The 15401-nt window shown below is 41.1% G+C and overlaps 1 protein-coding gene across 7 annotated transcripts in view; it reads right to left on the reverse strand.

The window, feature by feature from the left end:
* The window catches only part of LOC121286943 (ankyrin repeat domain-containing protein SOWAHA-like), a 141864-nt gene that overhangs the window by 106288 nt on the left and 20175 nt on the right, over positions 1-15401 (reverse strand). For 6 of the 7 annotated variants that reach the window (XR_005945119.1, XM_041204264.1, XM_041204261.1 and 3 more), the window contains exons 3-4: positions 1089-1127; positions 471-842 (exon numbers count right to left, since the gene is read on the reverse strand). Coding sequence is in view for 6 of the 7 variants with exons in the window: in XM_041204264.1 (XP_041060198.1) it covers positions 471-842; positions 1089-1127 (411 nt within the window). In the remaining variant the exon portion in view is untranslated. The remainder of the gene's footprint in view (positions 1-470; positions 843-1088; positions 1128-15401) is intronic. The other variant, XM_041204263.1, reaches the window with a different exon arrangement.

Genomic DNA, 15401 nt, shown 5'->3' on the forward strand with positions numbered 1-15401 from the left:
TTTATTCAACTTTTGTTTTTGCCCTCTGCTTCAATAATAGTTAAGAGAAAAAAATTGATGTTTGAAGTTGTGTTATACCTGCAGCATATCAGTAACTGAGCCAGATAGACCAGAAACATGCCAAATCCATGGTCTTTGGTGAGTTAGCTTGTCTAAGGCAGAGGTAGGAGCATTTCAGCTGTCTCGGCACTTTAACACTAATGAGAAGAAAATCACCCAAGTTTCACACTGCTATCCAGTGACTTCTGTTGGAAGTGCACTTAAGTGGGCATTGAATGGAAACGGGGTCAAATTTAGCCGTGGTGCTCTGCACCACACTGTCTGCTAGTACTCGCTGTTCAGACTTATACATGAAGAATGGTCATGAGAGGGCAGTGTGAGAGAATGTCCAGAGGAGGGCTCGATGCTGTCAGGAGAGACAGAAGATAAGAGAACAAAGAAAACTGTCAAGAATAAAATAAACACTGTACCTGGCTATCACTGGTTCGTCCTGAAGGCGCCTGGGACTTTGTGTCAGCCGTTGGTGTTGGTAATTCTTGTACAATCCACTCACACATGTTCACTTTCTCTGCTGTAGGGTTTACAGCAGAGGCCTTACTACTTAGAATTCCGTTGATGTCTATATTTTGTATGGTTTCTTTCTGAAAACTTTTCTCGATCTTTGGGGCATCAGAATTCTCCAGCTTTTCTTCCCCAGAACGGGTGGATGGTTCTTCTTTCTCTAATTGTTCAACCGACTCTTCCACAGGACTACTCAATGTCATTTTTTCTTCTTTATTGCACCCACTTCTTTCCTGTACAAGATGCTGATATTTCTTTCTAAGAACAATATATTTTTCACCCTAAAATTTTTAGAAATTAAATGTCATAATTAAAAAAAATACATTACCAATATTTTCTATACATTTTCACAAAAAACTATCCTCATGTTAAAATATCTACAATAAATTAAAGAATATGCCACAAGTTAAATCTATGTCAATTCCAGCAATATATGAGAGTACATAACCCACAAGCAACTTAGGCACAAGTGCTCTTATGATCCCCTTAAACAATTCTACAGAATGAAGGCTGGGCCAAATGGTCACCTGTGTTTTTCTTGCTTTGCACATCATGTGTATACCATTCTGGAAGAGAGTGATGAATAAAATATAAAACTTTTTGCATTGCGAAAATGGGGTTTGAGGTTTAAATAATAGAAAAAGCTAGAAACACATACAGGGGTACATAGCCAGTACCTGAGAAGAGACAAGAAACATTTCAACCAGTTGCTGATTAACAATAGGTTGTGAAACATTGGCTTGTCTGTCCTTTCAATAGATGCAGATTGACCTGTGTGAATTTCTAGCATTTTCTGTTTTTGTTTCAGATATCAGCACTTTTTGTTCTTTATTTTTCGAAGGTTCAAAGCTTTCTAAATGAGTGAATAATATAGTCAACATTGCTTGATCAAGACATCAAATTGTTTGAAGTACTGCGATCTTGCTTCAATCATGCTTTTAAATAGATATAACACCAGGATTTAATACATAAACATCACCATTCACTGTTGAATGCTGGAAACTTGAAGTATAAGTAACAGCCCATTAAAAATCAAAGTCACCCTAGATAGTTTACTCCTTCCGCTAATAATAGGCCTACCATCTCCAGCAGTTTCAAATATAGATCAGTTTAATTCTTAGATTTGAAGATGGGAGTCTTAAGGGTTAAAAATGTTATAAAAACAAAAAAACTGGGGATGCTGGAAATCCAAAACAAAAACAGAATTACCTGGAAAACCTCAGCAGGTCTGGCAGCATCGGTGGAGAAGAAAAGAGTTGATGTTTTGAGTCCTCATGACCCTTCGAAGAGGGAATTGTGGGAATACACAGAAGACCAGAGTGAGTGTGAGGAAAGGATGATTTGGGGGCTGGTGTTGTACAGCTGGAGGAGGTTACAGTGATAGTGAGGGGTAAGGTCATTAAAGGATTTAAACATGAGGGTCAGAATTTTAAATCAAAGGTGTTTGAGACTAGGAGCCAATGCAGATCAGTAAGAATTTAGATAATGGATAGGTGTAATATGATATGGGCAGCAGAGTTTGGAACAGCTAAATTTTATGGAGAGTAGAAGATGGAAGGTCCATCACAACAATGCAGCCCAGTCTAGAGAGTGACAATGTCATGGATGGGGGTTCAAGCAGCAGGTGGGCTGAGGAGAGGTTAGCAATGCAATGGAGGTGGAAGTAGGTTATTTTTTGATGAAGTCTATGGAGTTAGCTACGTATTGTAAACACTTTTAATATAAAATGCCATCTTTGTTTGATGGGTAACTTAAGTTTTCTTGGAATTCAGTGGCATGATGGTTTACCCCCTGTTGCAGAGTGCAGCTGAATCATTTGTTCAAATGTACAAGACTGTTTCCTGACTCAACAAGCTAATTAAATAGATCTAGCATTTAGTAATGAGCCTGGCCTTGTATCAATGTCCACTGTGAGGGGGAAACATGTTCAGGACAGAGACCACAATATTATATGGTTTCAACTAACTGGTATAACTATAGGCACTAAGAATCTGTAACTCAGATTTAAGGACAGCAAACTTCGAGAGAATGGCAAACTATTTTAAAACAGGTAAATTGGCTAACACTGCTAGGTGGTGATGAGACTAATGTAGAATTTTTAAAAATTCATTTATGAGATGTGGGCGTCGCTGGCTAGGCGAACATTTATTGCCATCCTAACGGCCCTTGAGAAGGTGGTGGTGAGCTGCCTTCTTGAACCACTGCAGTCCATGTGGTATAGGTATACCCACAATGCTGTTAGGGAGGGCGATCCAGGATTTTGACCCAGTGACAGTGGAGGAATGCTGATATATTTCCAAGTCAGGATGGTGAGTGGTTTGGAGGGGAACTTGCAAGTGGTGGTGTTCCCATGCGTCCGTTGCCCTTGTCCTTCTAGATGGTAGTGATCATGGGTTTGGAAGGTGCTGTCTAAGGAAACTTGGTGAGTTTCTGCAGTGCATCTTGCAGATGGTACACACTGCTGTCACTGTTCGTCGGTGGTGAAGCGAGTGAATGTTTATGGAAGGGGTGCCAATCAAGCGGGCTGCTTTGTCCTGGATGGTGTCAAGCTTCTCGAGTCTTGCTGGAGCATATATATAGTCCAGTTCAGTTTCTAGTCAATGGTAACCCCCAGGGCATTGATAGTGGAGGCAATCAGCGATGGTAATGCCAACGTCAAGGGGCAATGGTTAGATTCTTTCTTATTGGAGTTGGTCATTGCTTGGCACGAGTGCGGCGCACATGTTACTTGCCACTTGTCAGACCAAGCCTGGATATTGTCCAGGTCTTGCTGCATTTGGACACGGTCTGCTTCAGTATCTAAGGCGTTGCAAATGGTACTGAACGTTCTGCAATCATCAGTGAACATCCCAACCTCTGACCTTATGATGGTAGGAAGGTAATCAATGAAGCAGCTGAAGAAGGTTGGGCCTAGGACACTACCCTGGAAAGTTTTCAAGAACACAATAAAATATGAAAGTTAAATAGGTACTCAAAGTGAAAAGAATAAAGTTTGCTTTTTTGTAACACAAGGCTGACTATGTACAATGACAAAGGCTATGGAAATCAATAAGTTTCTACAAATTAAAAAGAACCTAATACTCAACTAAACAGTTGTGTACAAGGAACTGCTAGAATAAAAACAAAAGCTGCTGTTAGATTAACTATAAGACTAATGAGGAAAAAAGGGCAGACATTTGTAGAAATAACGGTTAAAGCTTTTTCAGTTATGTGGAAAGTCAGAGAGCTGTCAAAGACTGAATTGCAACTCTGAAGGATGTTCAAGAACAGCTTAAAAAGATATGGCAGAAATATTAAATCAGTTAGGTGTTCACTGTTGAAGATGATACTTAGCTTTTAAAATTGAATGTCTTTAAATAATAATTGTATTAATATTAAATTAGGTGAGCATATTACGTTAGAAAAAAATTAGAGGCTTGAAACTGGATTGAGGAACTAGGTCAGATGATATACTAGAGGGTACTCAGAGATGGGACAAGTGCTGTGCATGCCCAGCTTGAATTTTTAACAGCTCACTGGTCTCCTGCAGACTGAAAGGAAGCTAATATAGTTCCCATCTTTATAAAAAGGTGACAATACCTGGTATAACAGGCCCATTAGTTTGGCATCAGTAACAGGAAAGATGCCAGTGAAAATCATTAGGAGTGCAATGTTTGAGTACTTGGATGGTGAGGGAAATATTAGGAACACCACACATGGCTTCATTAAAAGCAGATTATGTTTTACACATCTAATTGCATTTTTTAAAGAAATTATGAAGCTGGTAGGTGAAAGAAGCCAAGTCAACGTTTTCTACTTAGACTTCCAAAAACCTTTTGAAAGGGTACTGCACGTGAGATTTCCTTACAAGACTGACGCCTCTGCTCTGGTATTAGTGGTTATACATTCTGCTAGACTGAGAACTGGTTGGAAGGACATAGGCACAAAGTAGTTATAGTTGGAACAGTGCTGGAACCGTAGCTCTTTCCTATTTTAATAACGATCTGGAAGTAGAAGTTGGGACACGATCTGCAAATTTGCAGATTGTGATGACCTTTGGCCTGGAAGTAGTACAGGGAGGGAAATTTGTAATTACTTTAAAATGTCTGGGGAGTCTGTAATTGTTTAAGGATGGTTGTAAAGGACTGCTCATTTTCTTGAATGATAAGAAATACTGGTCCATGTGTTTTGGAAATCCTTGAACTGGAAACAGTACCAACAGGAAGGAAGTTAACAGACGAAAGCTATATGGTCAGGCAGAGAGGAGGGCTTAAGACAGAGGAGGACTGCAGACAAGGTACATCTACAAGGAGCTGTGTGTGTAATTCAGTTAAACAGGACAGAAAGCTGAAAATAGAGTGCTGCTTCAGTTTTACCAGAGCTGACCAGACCATTCAATGGGATTTATTAAAGGGTTCCGATTAAGTCTCCAGGGAATCTGTGCCATCAAGACTATTGTGAACCTAGCCAAGGAGGTTCTGCAGGTGTGTGCCATTCAGGTGACAACTGTCCTTGGGGATCTCAGACGGAATACAGTTGCTGGTGAGCGAGGGCTGAATCGATTGAGTGGGAATGTGAAAGATCCTACATACCAGAGGCCGATTCAGAGAACTTCGGAACTACATGTGGTGCTACATGTCTGTGGGGAGTGATGCGGGTGCTTGTGTAAGATGCATCTTTGCTGTATTGACCATTTAAAGTGAAATTTACCTTTTTATTTGAAATATCATTTACCTGTTAATTCATATTTAAATTGGTGTTGGTTCTGATTCTCTGACCTGCTCTTATAGCCACAAATTTGTATGGTTGGTTCAGTTCAGTTTCAGATCAATGGTAACACTCAGGATGTTGACAGTGGGGGACTCAGCGATGGTAATCCCATTGAATGTCACAGGGAAATTGTTAAGATTCTCTCTTGCTGGAGATGGTCATTGCCTGGCACTTGTCTGGAGCACATGTGTTACTTGCAATTTAACACCCCAGATTTCATTAGATGTCAGGAGGTGGCTCTTTCCCCAGTGAATAATGGAACTCAGGAACAGGCTGATATTTCAAGTGGTGAATGCTGATTCACTAAATCCATTTAAACGACAGCTGGACTTGCTTCGAGCTGGGGTGACATCACCTCTTACCTTAAGGTAGGCAACTGCTGGGTATTCAGGGCCCAAGGTTCGAGTTTTGACTGTCTAAATGGGCTGGACAGGAATGTAAGAGTTGCTTTCCCCAAATTGGCTTGCATTTTCAATTTGATTTGTTTTTTCCAGGGGACTACATAGTTTTCGGTAAGGTGGGAAGTGTATAAATAGGGATAAACAAGATAGCGCAATTGTGTGGAAAGAAATAAAATAGACTTGAATTTAAATAGCACTTTTCATGATCACCAGACCTCTCAAAGCACTTTACAGTCAATGAAGTGCTTTTTAAGTGTAGTCACTGTTGTAATGTAGGAAAACTGGCAGCCACTTTACACATACAAGATCCTGTTGTAATATGCCTTTAAGGGACATCATTAGGAGGAAAGTGTTGCGTGCTATCCAGTCTTAATTTCACCTTTGCTTTTGAGCAGAGCACACCCATACAGCTCTGCTGCTGTCTTCAAGCTTTCTATCCATGTATATCTGTTCTCATGTGCCTAGTCTTAATAAATGAACCCATAACATGTTTACCCAATTCCTTACAAGTGATTGGTGCTTTATATCAGTATAACACCAAGACATAGTGTTCAGTGGTGGTGAAACAGGGTGCAGCAAGGTATTAATGACATGGTGAACAGCCTTAAGATTGTGCTACACGGCATGAGACAATCCTCTATGTTCTGGTCAGACCACAATGGAGTTGCAGCATTGGAGAATGTTGAAACCGCAGCGTGGTGACTGTGCAGAAAAGTTCTGAAGATGTCGTGTGTAGGGATAGTGTTCAAATAAGGAGCTGGTAAACAGACGGATCCCTCATGATGAGATTGCAGCACAGAGCCAGTCAGTTCCATAAGTGGGACAGCTCGAGGGGACCAGCATGGGTTAGCTCAGTCGGGAAAGGTGAGTGACCAGGGTGTGGGCTAGATCGATAGTGAGTGAGGGAGAGTCAAACAAGAAAAAAAAAACAAACGGAACCATCATAAAATATTGGGCCAGAGAATGTTGCGATTATAACGGGTGAAGCTTTGGAAAAGCACTTGAAAGCAGTTGGCTACAGCAACACTCATCCCAAGTACTATAGGAGGAGGAAGGACAGAGATATTGTCAAAATGTCCACAAAGTTCCCTGGTTTGAATTGGGATACAGCTGACCTATTATCCGAATTCAAAATGTTTCAACAGCATAAGGAGCTATGCCATAAAAAAGCAAGCCATAAAAATTCTCCTAGCAATTGGGAATGAAGGTCTACACAGCCTGAACATATCAGGGTTAACAGCAGGCGAGATGAAGGATCCCTTAAAGATACGGACTACACTGGAAGACCAGTTCAGAATCAGATTAAACTTCCGTATTCATCAACTAGAATTCATGTCCTTTCAACAACAGCCTACAGAATCCATAGACCACTTTGTCAGCAGGTGCAGAGAAAAGCATATGTACTGTGGTTTTTTTCAGATGCAGAGCTAGCAGACAATTATTGAGTTGGCGATCCCATCCACTCCCATGGAAACATTCCAGAAAGATCTGTTGGAGAAGCCCAAAACATATAGCACCAAAAAACTACTCAAGGATAGACAACCCCAATTGTTGACGGACTTACTAGAACACCCAAACCTAGCAAAACACATGGGAGGCGTGCCCTTCTGCATGCACCAAGGAAATGCTCAGCTTTCCACCAATTCTACAAGGCATGCAGCAGAAAGGGCCATTAACAGCAGCAATGCAATAGAGCAAAGGCTGATGCAGCCACAAAGAGCTATGCGCTGATTCAAACAGACCTTTCACAAGAAGAGCCAAAGAGCGTTGAGCACTTTTCCACACCATCAATCTCATGGAAAACTGAAGATGCCATCACACCATCTGACGTGTCTGCCAAGATTCGAATAATCTGCTCTAAGAAAGTTGGTAACCAGATCTTATTGGCCAACATTGACACAGGGACAAGTGCCAACATACTACCCCTGTGAATTCTAAGACATGTATCCACAGGCATGGAAGGCCATGGCAAACTTTCAGTATATAATAGTTCACTAATTCCATGTGCAGCATCCATATGCCTGGAGTGCAAATATAATCAATCCTCCTGGGTGTCACAGATATTCTATCTTGTGGAAACGAAAGACCCAGCAATTGTAGGTCTATTGGCATGTGACCTCACACCAGTAACAATCCATGGAATCAGTCAGACCTCACATGGCAGAACAACCTCAGAAACTATCCTATCACCTCTGTTCACGACCTATCTAGAATGTTTTGACAACATTGGCAATTTCAAGGGAGCTGTAACATTACACTTGCAGCAGAATGCAAGTCCATCATTTGATTCCCACACAAGTGCAGCATCTGCTTACAAGACAAATCAAAGTTCGAACTAGACAAAATGGAGAAAGATTGAATCATTAGAAGAATACAAGAGTATACAGATTAGTGCAGCTCAATTACATGCATCATAAAGAAAGACAAATCATTGAGACTATGCTTCGATCCGCAATGTTTATTCGCAACTCAGAAACATTGCCCTTACAAATTACCCGCATTAGAAGAACTAAATCTGAGATTTGCAAGTGCAAAATTTTTCTCAAAGCATGGTTACTGGTCAGTACATCTTGTGGTGGAGTCTCAACAGCTTACTACATTTCGTACCCCATTTGGACAATACTGTTTTCAATGACTTCCTTACAGGCTGTTAGATAGGATCTCTTTCAAAATCATATGGACTGCATTACATGCACTGTGCCAGTATGCATCTGCATCGCCAATGACATTGCTGTTGTGGGAGGAACAAAGCAAGAATATGATCATAATCTGCACTTATTGATGCAAGCAGCACGTAAAGAATGATTGGTGTTCAGTGAAATCAATGGGCAGCAAATCAATTTCTTTGGTTTTATTTATTCCAGTGCTGGATCCTAGTAAAACAGAGGATATATATATTAAAGCTATGCCAAGTCAAGATAAGGGCGATCTGTGAAGATGTCTAGCTCACTTTAATTTCCTGTCTCCATACCTTCACAATTTTGCTCAAAAATCTTCATCACTGGGGGAATTGTTGAGAAAGGATCTCCCTTTCCTATGGCATGAAGACCACCAATACCTCCTCGAAGCACTGAAACAGTCAATATCAGAAGCATCAACATTACAATTTTGGAATCCTAGGGAGACAACTATCCTGGAAATAGAAGCCTCACAAGACAGGCCTGGGAGCATGCATACTACAAAAAGACAAACAGATTGCATTTGCTTCAAAATCTGTCTGTAAAGCAACCCAACTGCTTTATCATCGAGCAGGAAACATTAGCTTTGGTGTTTGGAATCATACGTCTTCGTGGTTATCTATTTGGCAAAAGATTTGTGGTAGAGATCGACAGCAAGCCATTAGAGATGATCTGGTAAAAACCATTGGCCACTGCACCATCAAGATTGTGATGTCTCTTGTTAAAGATTCAAGGATGAGAGGTCAGGTACAAGCCAGATAACTTGGTGGTCACATCAGATACATTTGGCAGATTGCCTAACCCAGTGAAAACAGAAGTTATATCCTTGGATCTACAAATTGATCTCATTGACATTTAACTTGAATATGTTCTCCAAATTGATCTGGTAGATTTTGTGCAATGCAAATGCTAACAGCTACAAGAAGAAATGGCAAAAGGTTCTACACAACAGAAACTGTGGAAAACCATGGCTGAAGGATGGCCGAATTCAATTCAGCATGTCCACAAACACATGAGACCACTTGGCCTTACCAGGACGAGCGCAGCATCTCCTGGGGAGTCATTTTTAAAGACAATTAGCTCAACATACTACCGGAATCTTTGCAACTTGATATTCTTCAGCAACTTCATCATTCACATATGGGCATAGATCAAATGAGAAGAATCACAAGAGAGACAGTCTATGGCCAGATAAGAACGATGGCCCATCGTCAAGAAGTGCGAGGCATACCAAGAACCTGTCAAGTCATCACAAAGCACCACTGATTACGCACGAAGTTCCTACCCATCCTTGGTCCAAAATTGCAACCAACCTCTTCCTCATGTCCAAGGCACTGACCTCATCGTCATCGTTGACTACTTTACCAGGTACCCCATTATTCAACAATTGCAAAACACCAAGGACTATAGTTGCGCACACTCTAGGTGCTATTTTCAGTTTATTTGGTGCGCTAGACAGATCATTATGGATAACGGTCTGCAATTTATTGGCAAGCCATTTCTGGATATGATAGAGAAGTGGAATATCAATCACACTACTACTTCTTTTCATTATCCTAGATCTAAAGGCCTAGCTGAACGAATAATTCACATGATCCCTAATTTTCAAATGTAGACAGACCAAGCAAGATCTACACATTGCAATGTTACACCTGAGAGCGACACCTTTAAGTACAGCTATTCAATTACCAGCAGAACTCATGTTTGGCAGACCAGTGCGTCCCAATTTACCTACTCTTACCCATTCTACCCTCTCAGAAACTAGAGCAACTTTTAAAACTGTAAGAGAAGATGACCAACATGTACGATAAAAATGCAGATACGGGATTGCTAAGTTTACAGTTGGGACAACAAGCTCGCATCAACAGTCCCATAGAAAGTATGTGGAAATCAGATGAGATGACAAGGATTTGTTCAGAACCAAGGTCCTAAGAAGTCATTACACAAAGTCACAACGCTGAGGCGTAACCCAGGATCTATTCCAGCTGAACCACCGTACAGTCCTATTGCGTCAAGGACAAGATCCCAAATGCAGCCAGGAACATCCAAGAATGACAATCCCACAGGTCACTGTCAGCAATTAAAGAAACCCCCAAACAAGGTTACATTACAAGATTTGGACGTACCAGCAGAATACTCTGTTTTGGAGACTCAGATTCATCAGCTCTATACTTTTGTAACGGTAACTAAACATTTTTCTTATTCATTCATGGGATGTGGGCGCTGGTCAGGCCAGCGTTTATTGCCCATCCCTAATTATCCTTGAGAAGGTGGTGATGAGCTGCCTCCTTGAACCACTGCAGATGATGTGGTGTAGGTACACCCATTGTGCTGTTAGGGAGGGAAATGAACATGTATTGTAAATAGTTAACTTCTCTGGAAGGGGGGGAAAAGTATCTTTAAAAAGAAAGGGGGATGTTGTAATATGCCTTTAAGGGATAGCAGCACGTCATCACTAGAAGGGAAGCGTGTCTTACGATTCAGTCTTGGTTTCACTTTTGCTTTTCAGCAGAGCACACAGTGCTCTGTTACTGATGTCTTCAAGCTTTCAGTCCATGTATATCTGTTCTCATGTGCCCAGTCTTAATAAATGAACCCACAACGTGTTTACCCACTCCGTTATGAGTGATTGGTGCCTTTATGCCATCAGAACAACATGACAGCTCCCAAAAACAGCAGTGTGGTGATCACCAGATAATCTGTTTTCTGCGATGTTGATGGAGGCATATATATTGGCCAGGACAATGGGCATAACTCCCATGCTCCTCTTCGAAATAGTGTCCTGAGATTGCTTATGTATATAATCCAGTGTTCCCTTAATACTGCACTGGAGTATCAGCCTTGTTTGCTGAGTGGACCAGAGGGTCTTTACCTGTATCATTGTGCAGATGTTTGGACAAAATAGGTCATCAAGGTTGTAAGTGACTTGACTTAGTGTCAAAGTGATGGCCAGAGAGATAGAGAGAGACAGACAGAATCACTGGCAAGCATACAGAGTTTTTGGTAGGGGCTACAGAGAATGGCATCAGGCTTCTCTATATTTAACTGGATTAGAACAGCTCCTCCAAGCCTGGGTATCAGTAAACAAACTGACAGTGCAGAGAGAATTGATGGAAAAGTAGAGCTTTGCATCATCAGTGCCCCATGTGGAAGCCAACCCTACATCTGCAGATTATCTCACCTAGGAACGGCATCTAGATAAGATGGGGGCCTCTTAGGACTGCTGGAAAGGAAGACATTGTTGAAAATATTCTGGATACAATTGGATAGGCAAGAATGGAACCAAGAAAGATCAGTCCCACTGAACTGCACGACAGAGGAGAGGCATTGGAAGAATGGATAGTATGGTCAAACATTCCAAAGATTGCGGGAAGTCGGGAAAATTCATCACAATCCCAAAGAGTAACATGTGGGATTTAAGTGCTGTGATAGGGACAGTATCTGATTCAAGAATTCAAGCATGCAGTTGTTGGAAAGGTAGGCATGGATTTGGGACTTGAGAGAAAAGTGAGGTTAGAGATGGGATGGTAATCTGCAAGGAATGAGGTGTGGAAGATAGATTAATCGAGGAGTAGTGCGAGTCAGCAGTTTTGAAAGGTGGGTGGGGATGTCAGTACCTCTGGAGAGGGAATCAATTAAAATGTCAGTTAGGATGGGGAATGGGACCAAGGGAAAAGGAGGTGGGTCTCTGTTAGAAACAATGTATAACTTTGAGTTTAATTTATATTTTGTATTTGTATGTTAAGAAAGGTGAAACCTGGGTCTAGCTTCATCTCATTTTTTTTTAAAGAATTGGGTGCCAGCAAGTCTGGGGCCCTGTTTGTAAACATGTATTTTTAATGAGCTTTTATAACTCTTCAAGTGAGGAGACGAGTCAGCAAGGGGTTAGTAGTTTAGTGAAGTTAGAACAAAAACAAAATTTTTAAAAATTGTGCTGTTGCCTAGCAACAGGGGGCAGAGACACAGGAAAAGAGAAAAGGGCTGTTCAAGTCAATTAGTGTGTGGATACCAGAGAGTGCAGGCAGAAGGTCTAAAACTCTTAAGAAAAAATCCTGCAAATTGCTGAGGAACTTAGTTTAGGGAACTCGTGTTTGCTTTGAAGTTAAAGTAATAGAGTCTAGTGTGGTTTTTGGGTGTCTTGGGGAGAGATACCAATTGAGGAAGGGCACCTTAGTGAATGTTCAAAAGATTGCTGGAAGAAAACTGGAACTGAGCCAGCCTAAGCTTTGGTGTTGAGATGGTGGTAAACCTTTGTGTCTGTAAGGGTATTGCTAAGATAAAAGGGACAAAGTGTGAGGTTGAATCATTTTCTCGTATTTGTGTTGAAAACTTACCAACCTTTTGGCTCGTGTAATATAGTTCATTTTTCTTGTTTAATAAATGTTTTGTGTGTGTTAAAAGTACACTGGCAGATATGTGAATGTGTTCAGTAACTGACCTCCATGGTTTTCTAAAAAAACAATGTTAGGATCAACCAAACCAGGTTTCACTCTGGGATCTGACTTGTCCAGTATTATCAGCTGGGATCGTAACAAAGTGGGAGCTTGTCCAGGATTGTAATAAAGTGGGGGCTCCTGTGGGATTAAAAAATCATTGAATTTCAGTGGGATCTGTGAATCCTCAAAGAAATGAGTTTGTGGAGGTACTGTGCATAGGAACAGGATTTGCTGTAAAAGTATTGGGTTGGAATTCAAAAATGGCTTTGACTACTGCTAAGATGTAACAGTGGATTATTTGAAAACCTTGACTAAGGATAAACTGAGAAAGGTAGCAGATAAAAAGCAGGATTTTGTAAAGATGATATGATTGAAGCGATTACCGAGCATTTAGAATTAAAAGAGGGACATCTGAAATTCATGTATTGTAGCTAGAATTATGTCAAGATTCAGTTGCAAATGAAAAAGCCTTGGATTGGAGGAAAGAGAGAAAGAGAAATAAAAAAAAACTCAATTTAGAAAAAGAGAAAGAAAATGAAATGGAAATGAAAAAGCTCACATTTAGAACAGGGAAAATAAAGGAACATGTGAAAGCTTGAGCTTCAAAGAGAGAAAGAAATCAGACAAGGTTTGGCTAGAGGAAAGCTCAGAATAAAGGAAGAAAGAGAAGATAGTAGTTCAGAGGATAATCCTGATTCCTTGAAGAATTTGATTTAACTAAAAATCTTCATCTGGTGTCTAAATTTTCAGAAGATGGAGTTGAAAGATATTTCATAGCTATCTTTACAAATGAGGTGAAGTTGAAGAGGTTAAAAGATGCTTGGACCTTAATGTTACAAAATGTCCTGTCAGGTACAGCTATAAATGTGTACACTCGTCTGTCAGAAGAGCAGTCTGCAGACTATGAAGTGGCTAAAAAGGCAATACTCAATGCTCATGAGCTTGTCCTACCAAGCTATCAAGCCAGGTTTCACACTGGGATCTGACTTGTCCAGTACTAACATCAAGGGGAGGTGATGGTGTAGTGGTATTGTCACTGGACTGGTAATGCTCTGGGGAACCAGGTTCAAATCCCACCATGGCAAACGATGAAATTCAAATTCTATAAAACTCTGGAATCAAATCTGATGATGACCATGAAACCATTGCCAGTTGTTGTAAAAACCTATCTGGCTCACGAATGAGGACATTTGCTGTCCTTACCTGGTCTGGCCTACATGGAACCCCAAATCCACAACCATGCCATCCAGCCATGTGGTCGACTCTTAAATGCCCTCTGAACAAGGGCAATTAGGGATGAGCTAGCCTAGCCATGTCATGAACGATTTAAAAAAATCAGCTGGGATCATAACAGTCTCATGGATTAGATGAGCAGGGAATGGGCATAAAGAGAAACTGGAGAAATATAAGGGATCAGGGAGTGCCTGATGAGATGGGGGGAGGTGGGGGGAAACAAAGGCAGCTGAAATTAATCAAACAGGAAAAACGCAGTGTCCTTAAAAAAGAGGCGCACAGTTCAGTGAAGTGATCAGAGTACTGCTATTCAACATTATATATTGCTCCTTTAAACTACTTGCTGTTATTCACCTTATTATACTTTATCTCTTAGCTAAGCTGTATGAGTTGGTATACAATCAAGTAAGACAAAACGTCCAGTAGCAAATCTTGAGAAAGAGAAGGATAGCAGCAAAAATTCCAGATAAATTATAGGACAGTCCCCATTACTTGTAGCAGGTACTTTCGCACAAAGGTGATTTGCCCCATGCTGCAACACCTGATAAAGACAGCTGAAACAATTAAAACAAAAATGTCAAAAAACACAGCATGTCTGCCAGTACCCGAACATCATCAGATGGGCTTATGCTTTGGATGCCTATACATCCAAACGTTACTAACTTCATTACAAACGACAATTCAACAGGTAATTTAATCCGATTTATTTTAAGCGGGCTGGCTGTAAGTACCAATTCAGTGAATAGGTAAAAGAGTTCTCTCTTTGCATTGGTCAATTCACTCAAAATAAACACACTGTAATTTTCAAATTATGATGGGGTCCCTTTTCTTCACTTTTCACCCATCAGCCTCCGCATTCAAAGGATCATCCTCCACCATTTCCACCAACTCCAGCATGATGCTACCACCAAACACATCTTCCCCTCACCTCCTCTGTCAGCATTAGGTAGGGATCATTCCCACCGTGACACTCTGGTGCACTCCTCCATCACCCCTAACTCGTCATCCCCTTCACATGGTAGCTTCCCATGCATTTGCAGAAGGTGCAACACCTGCCTCTTTACCTCCTCCCTCCTCACCATCCAAGGCCCCAAACATTCCTTTCAGGTGAAGCAGTGCTTCACTTGCACCTCCTCCAATTTGGTCTACTGTATTCACTGCTCCCACGTGGTCTCCTCTACATTGGGGAGACTAAACATAGACTGGATGATTGCTTTGCGGAACACCTTTGCCCAGTGCGAATGCATGACCCAGACCTTCCTGTCGCTTGCCATTTCAACACGCCATCTTACCCCCATGCCCATCCTTGGCCTGCTGCAATGTTCCAGTGAAGCTCAATGCAA

Source organism: Carcharodon carcharias, chromosome 14, assembly GCF_017639515.1.
Source record: "Carcharodon carcharias isolate sCarCar2 chromosome 14, sCarCar2.pri, whole genome shotgun sequence".
Classification (NCBI taxonomy): domain Eukaryota; kingdom Metazoa; phylum Chordata; class Chondrichthyes; order Lamniformes; family Lamnidae; genus Carcharodon; species Carcharodon carcharias.